We start from the raw sequence: 10000 nt of genomic DNA, 5'->3' as shown, positions 1-10000 counted from the left end.
TTTCTTCTATTTATATCTTTCATATCTATATCTTAATAGAAAATGGGTTGGGGTGTACGTATGCAACAGCAGATACTTGTTCTTGGAATGATTTCATTATTATTAAACGGAATGATTTTATATTTTTTATTTTATTATTATTATTATTATTATTTTAGGAAATGACTTCCAATCCCCCTTGTATTCTCCTTACACCACACTAGGGGGACGACGCCCCCCCCCTAATTTGGGAATAATTGGTCAAGACAGACCACGCTATGGCGAAGTCATCTGCTTCACGGCGACGCGTGACTGGGATAGAAACGCTGGTTAAAACCAAAGACTGCTCTCGGTCACCTAATCGCCCCCCGAAGCCCGAAAACCAATCTTTCCCTTCAATTATTTCTACAACTTTAGCGACAGATCCAATCCAATCACTTCTGAATCCCAATCACAGTAAGCCCAATCACAATCGATCAATATCAAATACCCCTCCCCTCCCTCCCTCCTCCACCTCATCGCTTTCCCTCAGAACACAAATACAAGACACGATATATATTGAAACATGCACGATACACAAAGAAGCATCAGCTGATCCATTTATGAACGAAAAAAAAATTGAACGAAAAAGAAATTAAGTTATCATACACGTTTCCCGTCAGCTTCAGTTCCTCTCCTGAATCCATCCTGTGCTCAAATGCGGCCTCGCATGAACGATTTTTCAAAATGCATCGTCCACCAGAGCAATGCAACGTGTATTGCAGACCTGCGGCATACTGAGCGAAAACCAATCACGTTTCGTATAAAAGCCGGAGCGCTATGAACAAGAGCATCAAATCACAAAACCACAGACATCCACCCATCCCCTCACCCGACCCCTCCAAGACCCGTGACTGACACGAACTCTTCGTATTCTTTATTCTGGCTGACGCAAAGTGATTTTTTATTACCTTCGAGACTAGAGGGGGCGGGAAAATTTTCTGTAAAATTCCCATCAGCGGATGATATATATATATATATATATATATATATATATTTTTTTTTTTTTTTTTTCTTTTTTTTTTACAGATGCTCCCGTGGAGTAGGTTGAATATAGTAAACTTCCACTAATAAGGGCATTTATAAAAAAAAAAATTGTACCTTTTTTGGCCTTTTCTACAGCGTTTTAAACAGAAATTAATCAATAAATACAATCAATCCATTCGGAACGGTGAGATCCTTCGAAGATTTATCTCTGGCTAATGTCCGACAAATCTAACTCAGGTAGCGTCACTTCAGCGAATAGGTTAATGTTCTTAAATAACAATAACAACATTTAATAACTATACCAATAACATGACATATAACAATAACAATAACAGTAATAATAATAATGATAATAACAATAACAAAAATAATAATAATAATGACAATTATAATGATAATAATAATGATAATAACGTCCCACTTACCCCTGGTGAAGGCGCACTGGGTCCAAATGGATATCTGGTCCATTCCAGCGTTGATTCATTTGTTGTGTCGAGCAAGACCACTGCAAAGGAAGGAGACAACATAAGTATCTGCGTTACACACGTGTATACATACACACACACACACGTGTACACACACACACACACACACACACACACACACACACACACACACGAGGTCGGATACCCCTCCCCCTTAAAGTAAATAATAAACAATAAAATAAAAGATACAATAAAATACAATAAGTTTCAATTGCAAGAAGTATACTGGAAAAGGCGGATCCATAGGAAACACGAGCGCAGTAAATACATAAAGAGTAAATAAACAAATAAATGAACAAATAAACCAATTTGAAAAAAAAATCATAATTGAAAAAATAAATAAACAATTGGCAACATTTCCATGTCGACCAAACCATGACTTCTGGATCACTAATATGGTAATACTATTTCCGCGTTCCTTGGCATTGTGTATACATATAAACATCATTGAAACCATGAATATCAAAGCGTGCATATAGTTAATAGAAACAATTAAACAAATTTATTTAAAAATACATAATAAAAAATAAATAAATGGCAACAAATCCACATAGACTCCCAAGCCACAAGTTATGAATCACTAATATGGCAATACTACTTGCGGGTTCCCTGAAACGAGGTATACATATAAAGTTTGCCTAAACTCAAATAGATCAAATTTTACATGAAGTTCTCACGAACACAATTTTTTTAGACAACCAGCGGGAACTTTATCACAAAGAGAACATAAGAATGAAGGAAAGCGCAAGAGACCATAAGGCCTAGACTTTAGGTTCTCGAAACTATGCCCAGCAAACCGAAGAACACCGACAACGAGAGGACCTTATTAGGGCGCGGGGGAGGAGGGGGGAAGGGGGTAAGGGCGGGGAGGGGGAATTGTCCCACGGAACCGGAAACCTTGCCCTGAATTGGTTCGACCGAAAACAAAGCTATCGGTGTCATGGAATATGGAAATTGGAAATTAATACCCGGAGGGCAAAGTTTGCCTCAGACAGAGGCAAAGGCATCCTGCTCTTCGGGAAAATACGTCCGGGGGACACTTGATCCACCTGAGTGGTGGGAGATGCACGCCTTTGGAGGAGAAGGAAGAGGAGGAGGAGGAGGAGGAGGAGGAGGAGGAGTCTGGGTGACCTCTGGAGTGTGTTTCTGGAGTAGGTGCTCCAACTCGAGATAAAGCTGATCTGGGGCATGAGGGGACGGAGAGATGAAGACGAAGATGTAGACAGCGAAGACAAAGGAGGCAGAGGCACAGAAAGTAAAGTCGAAGAAAATGAAAACTGAAGTAAAAAAAAAAAAAAAAAACGAAGACAACAAAAATGACCAAAAACGAGAACGGAGACAAAGATGAAAACGACGAAAGCGAAGAAAAGCGAAGACAACAATAACAAACCTGGAGGGAGAGAGGGGGGAAGGGGGGAAGTAAGTAGGTAAAGTTTCTAATTAACTCGAAAAATGCAAACAAATGGTCAAACAATTCTCATCATCCTCAAAGACAACAACAACAACAACAATAACAAGCAGTGACAGCACCAGCCACAATTACGTTCACTATTTCCAATAAATTGGAAGGAGTGTCAGCTATAATGAGCTCTCTCTCTCTCTCTCTCTCTCTCTCTCTCTCTCCTCTGATTGAACAAACAAATTTCATATGAACAGAATTAAACTTGTAACCATGGCAACGTAAAATTCAATAAACAACAACATTCGAATTGAAGAGTGATGTTACAAAAAGTGTTGGTATGACTGAGCTAGGCGTTGTCACATGATGGCAGCTGCTGTGGTGTTGGCTGTGGTAGTGACGTTGGCAGAGGAAGCACTAGGCTGTGCGAACAGGCGCTGACAACAATGCTGACAGAATTTTTTTTTATGAAAGTGGTGGCACATAAAGAAGCTATGTTGGCAATGATGGTGTTGGTGGTATCAGTGATGCAATCATTCACTTGTTCGGTGACAATGTTGGTAATTTAACCGATGATGTTGTCACAAAAGGCAAACTATATATGGTGGTTAGTGTAATACCAGATCTCTTTGTCAAATCATGTCAATATTGTTGCTAGTGGTGTTAATATTGTTAATCAATATTGTTGTTAATTTCAATTTTGTTAATTAGTACTGTTGTTGATGCTTTTGGTTCTAAGTTATATCAATTATTTTGTTTTCATTCTCTGTGGTTATGTTAATATTGTTATTATTAAAGTTGTTAGTGTTATTAACACACAACTTTAATAATAACAATATTAACATTATGTTATTGGCGCTCATAGTTCTATTGACGCTAACGAAGCATCACTGAGACGTACATACATACATATACATACGTACACACATACATATATACATATATGCACATACCAAAAGGCACTTTCCCCCTTACAAATGAGATGGCCACAAAAAAAAAAAAAAAAAAAAAAAAAAATAATAATAATAATAATAATAATAATAATAACAATAATAATAATAATGATAATAAATGAAAATTAATAAAAATAATAGCATAATAACAAATAAACAAATAAAAACATAAACAATGAAAAAATAATAAAAATAAAACAAGCGTTCACCAGAATCAATTATACACAAGCCAGCACGACATCCAAGGGGTGTGTGTGTGGGAGGTTAAAAGGGGGCGTGGCCAAAAACAAAAGACAAGCGCACGTCAACCCAACAAAGGGAAAACTTTGAAGAAGTTTCGTCATTAGCAGAGGAGGGGGGGTGGAGAGGGGAGGGAGAGTGGGGGGAAAGGGGGGGAGGAGTAGGCGAAAAGAACCCAATGTCATAAGTGGGGAGGAAAATAGGAAAGGTGACAGCATAGCACATTAACTTCCTTTTACACACACACACACACACACACACACACACACACACACACACACACACACACACACGGCTTGCTGGTGTAGTAGTTCGCGCCTCGGGCTGTTAGACAACAGAAGAGAGATGAAGCCCAATTCAGGGCTTGCAAGCATCACCATACTTCAATCCGTTACTATCCCCCTTGGGCAAGTGGATGGTTATGCGTTGTGTGTACGGTGATATCATTCCCCATAGATCAAACTATACGATCACTAAGGCTCTCATCCGGGAGGATAATGACTGTCCATCAGGAGTCCAGCACGTGGTCCGAGACTGTGGTGAATCACAATGCGCATTGCTGCACACACACACAAACATACACATTGGGAAGCAAATGTCCGTGCGTTAGCATTTACTTCTAATCTAAACGAGAAAACGAAAAACTCTTTTGAGCCATCCTTTATCGAATGGTGGTGCTGTTGTCAGTGCTTCCAATGTTGGCACTCCGCATCGACAAACGCCGCCATGGAACCAAGCTCGTCCTCCCGAAGTGGAAGCGTTGCCAATCTACATAATAAGCGCCAAAGTTTGTTTGTTTGTTTGTTTGTCTGTTCTGCAACAACAACATCGTCATTTCTCACGGAGAATCATCACCCAACTTGGAACGGAGGTCCACATGCACCCGAGTGAATCAGCGGTGGATGTGTTAGTAATCAATGTAATCAGCTCGAAAGTCTGTCTGTTTGTTTGTTTGTCAACAACGACCCCATTTCTGGACGGGTTTTAGTCAGACTTGGCACGCAGGTCCACATGTCACTACGGGGGTCCGGGTTCGAATCCCGCCCAGAGCTGAAATAATTTCAGTATCGCTGCGCTGGGTGTGTGTGTATGCGTGTAAGGTTACAGTATTACCCATAGATCGGTCATACATGAGCTCTGAGCTCTCTCCCGAGAGGGATGTCAATCACGAGTCCAACACGTGATCCAAGACCTCTTCCTCGTACATGCGACGTTGGTGGCAGTAGTTGTGTTGGTAGCCTTAGGTAAGTTGGTAGCCAACATTTGTAACCACATTGGGGCTATCTGGGACAATAATTCTCTTCCAAAGTATTCTTCGTTTCTATTTTTATCCTATTTTATTTCTTCTTTTCATTAAAAATTTATTTTATTTTCTATTTTCATTTTCATTTTTTCCCCTTTCGTCTGTCTTTGATTCCTGGTGTTCTGAAATACTGTGGATTTTTTTCTTCACCCACCCACCCACCCTTCCTCCCTCAACCCTTCACTCTTCCCTCAACTCATCTCGTCCAGTTCCTTCGTCCCTCAATCTTTGCACCAATTTTCACACTCGTTTTCTTCCTCTTCCTCTTTCGCACCAATCTCCATTCTCGTCCTCCTTCCCTCTTCTCCTCAACCTTTTACGTTCTTCACCTCTTCGTTCTCCTTCAACCTTTTCATTAATTTTCAATTCCGTCCTCCTTCTCCTCCTCCTCCTCCTCGTGGAAGCCTTTCCTATGGTGCAACTTCACCACGGTCCTCCCATTCACAAACTTCCAATTCACTTACTTCCTAGTTCCCATTCCAGACTTCCTCTCTCTCCTCCCTTCCATCCTCCTCCTCTTTGGAATTCCCTTTCCTTCCAGTTCCACCCTGTCTTCTTGACTTCTCGCTTCCCCAGCTTCAAAGTCTCTTCCTCCTCCTCCTCCTCCTCCTCCTCCTCCTCCTTCCTCCTCTTCTTCCTCCTCCTCTCCCAGCAAGATCCAAGCATTGCCTTCTTCCGAACCCTCTCTGACACCACAATTATAACTCATTATAATTCAATTAACAAAATGCCTCGTACAACTGTTCACTAATAAACAAGGCCATAAGAATGGATGGATATCGAGTTGGCAACACCGTTCTGCTGGGAGGTCAGGAAGAGAGGGCCTCCAGGATCCCTCCATACTCCCTACAGATTCCCTCAACTCCCTCCAGGCTCCCTCCACCCACTCCAGACTTCCTCTAGGCTCCTTCCAGATTCCCTCCAGACTTCCTCAAGGCTCCCTCCACTCCTTCCAGGCTCCCTCCAGGCTACCTCCAGACTTCCTCTTGGCTCCCTCCGCCCACTCCAGGCTCCCTCCAGACTTCCTCTAGGCTCCCTCCAGATTCCCTCCAGACTTCCTCTAGGCTCCCTCCAGATTCCCTCTAGACTTCCTCCAGTCTCCCTCCACACTTCCTCTAGGCTCCCTCCACCCACTCCAGGCTCCCTCCAGATTCCCTCCAGACTTCCTCTAGGCTCCCTCCAGACTTCCTCTAGGCTCCCTCCAGACTTCCTCTAGGCTCCCTCCTCCCACTCCAGGCTCCCTCCAGACTTCCTCTAGGCTCCCTCCAGACTTCCTCTAGGCTCCCTCCTCCCACTCCAGGCTCCCTCCAGACTTCCTCTGGGCTCCCTCCAGACTTCCTCTAGGCTCCCTCCTCCCACTCCAGGCTCCCTCCAGACTTCCTCTAGGCTCCCTCCAGACTTCCTCTAGGCTCCCTCCACCCACTCCAGGCTCCCTCCAGACTTCCTCTAGGCTCCCTCCTCCCACTCCAGGCTCCCTCCAGACTTCCTCTAGGCTCCCTCCAGATTCCCTCCAGACTTCCTCTAGGCTCCCTCCAGATTCCCTCCAGACTTCCTCTAGGCTCCCTCCACCCACTCCAGGCTCCCTCCAGACTTCCTCTAGGCTCCCTCCAGATTTCCTCTAGGCTCCTTCCAGACTTCCTCTAGGCTCCCTCTAGATTCCCTCCACATTACCTCCAGATTCCCTCCACTCCCTCTAGGCTCGCTCCAGACCTCCTCTAAGCTGCCTCCACTCCCCCCAGGCTCCCTCCACCCACTCCAGACTCCCTCCAGGCTCCCTGTAGTCCTCGCCTCCCTTAACCCTCTTCCTCCATAACCTCCATCCCGCCCTCCTGTTTCCATGTTTACAACATCCCCTCCTTTGTCACTTAAACACTCCATACCAATCACTGACAACTCCTCCGTTTAGCGACCCCTCCAGCCCTCCCTCCCTCGCCCCCTCGCCCCCTCCATCCTTTCCTCGCTGCCCCTCCATAACAGTGTCAGTTTTCTTCCTCCACATAAAGATAACACAAGACTTCAGGGGGGAAATGACCTAGAGACTTTCTTTCAATAGCAAAAAGATGGTGAACATTCTTGTATATTATATCTGTCGTCAGGTGATTTTATTCAGTTAAGGCATCCCCTCCCCCCTTTGAACGTTTCTGATAATGAACATCTTTGTCACACTCCCTCCGACAAACGTTCTTGTTGTTCTTTTTCCTTAAACCTTTTTAACCACCATTTACACCAGTGAGACACACACACACAATGTTTTAAACAAATAAATGAAATACGAAATGATGAAAAAAATGTACTGTATATAAAAAACATTCATGAAAAAATGATAATATTGATAATGATATGGTTTAACGTCACAAACTCCTCCCATCGGAAGGCTAGGACGGTGCCCCTCACAGAGGACTTTGTAGCGTGGAATTTAACGAACATGCCCTTGGTTCAACTTCGCCGATGGCAGGATTCGAACCCCCATCCCCTCGACCTTCGCCGCAAGTAACGACGCCTAACCCGCTCAGCCAGTGAGATAATAATAATAATAATAATAATAATAATAACAATAATGATAATAACAATAATAACAACAATGAAGAGATAACTTCACTGAAAAGTTCCCAACCTCACCCCCTTACGAACCTCAACCACTCCCCAACCTCAAACAACCGTTAGAATCCAACCCCCATTTCCCCACCAACCCAACACCCCCACCCCCGCGCCCCACCCGGTCCTATTTTTCTTTGCTTGGTAAACCTCCCCATCACCCCCACCAGGAACCACCCACGTATTGCAAGGGCGGTCACCCTTGTGCTCTCTAAGGCTGCATTTGTATTACTGATCATGCGTTCCCCCCCAACGACCCCCCACCCCCCAACGATCCCCCAACGATCCCCCCACCACCTCCAATCCGGACCTAATCATGGTGCAGTCCACGATATACGTCGACATCACCATACGCCTTCATTATAGATAACCATGTTGGTCTCGCCCCCCTCCCCCCCTTCCCCCCATTCCCCCCCTCAGCATCTCTTCAGCATTTATCTTCACAAACGTCTTCGTAATTACCATGGCTACCATTAATATGGTAATAATAGGTATTACCAGACATCCTTGTACATCATCTCCCCCGGTCCGGCTTCCCCCTTTGCCTCTCCCCCAATCTTCCACTCTTCCACATCATCATCATCATAAAATGTTCTATTTCCACCCATTCTCCCATACGTATAATCCACTCGCAGCTTCTCTCTCCCTCTCTCTTTCCTGTTCTCGTCCATTTTACCCTTTTATATGTTCATCAATTAAAAATTAACTCGCCATTACACCAATAGTAAACTTCAAAGGTCCTATGCGTATATCTTTTCACTCATTCGCTCTTTCTCTCTCTCTCTCTCTTAAATTTCTTCCTCATTTGCAAACTCCCATCTCACTCTCGAGCACCTTCCACCTCTTCTCGTCGCCAGCGTCACCAACACCATCATTACCTCCTCCTCCTCCTCCTCCACCACCACCACCACCACCACCACCACCACCACAGAATACCCTAACTTCCCAATACAAATACGTACAGTTCTAATCTCCTATTTCACATTTTACTCCATCATGTTCCTCTCCGATGCCACTTCCCATCACCCACTCACCTCCACCAAACCTGATCGGTATCCCTGGTAACTCATCCGGTCTCTCAAGCCCCAATCAGACTCCAATCACTTCCAATCATTCGTCAACGCGAACGGCAGCGATTGGTTGCATCTCTTTAGGAAATACGTCTCGTCGATGTACATCAGCCCTGAATTTGGTTTACGGTGGCGACCGGAGGGGTGAAGGAAAAGAGAAAGAGAGAGAGAGAGAGAGAGAGAGAGAGAGAGAGAGAGAGAGAGAGAGAGAGAGAGAGAGAGAGAGAGAGAGAGAGAGAGAGGAGATATGAAGAGGAGGAAGAGGAAAAAGTAGGGGGGGAGAGGGGAAAGAGGAAGAAGAGGGTGAGAAAGATGTTAAGAAAGAGAATGAGGAGGAGAAAGAGGAGAAAGAAGAGGTGGAAGAGGTGGAGGAAGAGGCAAAAGGGAAGAGGAAGAGGAGCAGGAGGAAGAGCGGGAGGTGAAGAAGAAGAAGGAGAAGAAGGAGGAGGAGGAGGAGGAGGAGGAGGAAGTGGTGTAGTATAACCGGTACTGGTGTTGTACCAATGTTACCAGTGTTGTTATTACTGTCACATAAGTTTGACGTCCTCCACCTCTCCCTCCTACCCCACTCCCTTCCTCACCCTTTACCCACTCCCTTTCCCTTCTCTCCCATCCCCATAACCTCTCCCTTCTCTTCTCTCCCTTCCTCACTCCCTACCTATCCCCATCCCTTTCCCGTCCCTTCTATCTCTATCCCTTCCCCTTCTCTCCCATCTGCACAACCTATAATGCTCTAGACTCCCTTCTTCACTCCCTAACTATCCCTTTCCCGTCCCTTCTCTTCCCTCTCCCCTATCCGCATAACCTCTCCCTCTCTCACTCCCTTCTCTTCCCTCTCCCTTTTCCTTATTCCCATAATCTCTCCCTTCTTTTCCTTCCCTTCCTCAATACCTCACCATCCCTTCTCGTTCTTCTTCCCTCCCTACCCTCTTCCCTTTCCTTCCCCTTCC

At 44.6% G+C, this 10000-nt stretch overlaps 1 protein-coding gene across 13 annotated transcripts in view; it reads right to left on the bottom strand.

The window, feature by feature from the left end:
- The window catches only part of Eph (Eph receptor tyrosine kinase), a 1120455-nt gene that overhangs the window by 486896 nt on the left and 623559 nt on the right, over positions 1-10000 (bottom strand). For all 13 annotated transcript variants that reach the window (XR_012967665.1, XM_076210031.1, XM_076210057.1 and 10 more), the window contains exon 3: positions 1431-1510. Coding sequence is in view for 12 of the 13 variants with exons in the window: in XM_076210031.1 (XP_076066146.1) it covers positions 1431-1510 (80 nt within the window). In the remaining variant the exon portion in view is untranslated. The remainder of the gene's footprint in view (positions 1-1430; positions 1511-10000) is intronic.

Source organism: Oratosquilla oratoria, chromosome 2, assembly GCF_046742065.1.
Source record: "Oratosquilla oratoria isolate Oo_2021 chromosome 2, ASM4674206v1, whole genome shotgun sequence".
Taxonomy (NCBI): Eukaryota; Metazoa; Arthropoda; class Malacostraca; order Stomatopoda; family Squillidae; genus Oratosquilla; species Oratosquilla oratoria.
This window is presented reverse-complemented; position numbering and strand designations above follow the sequence as displayed.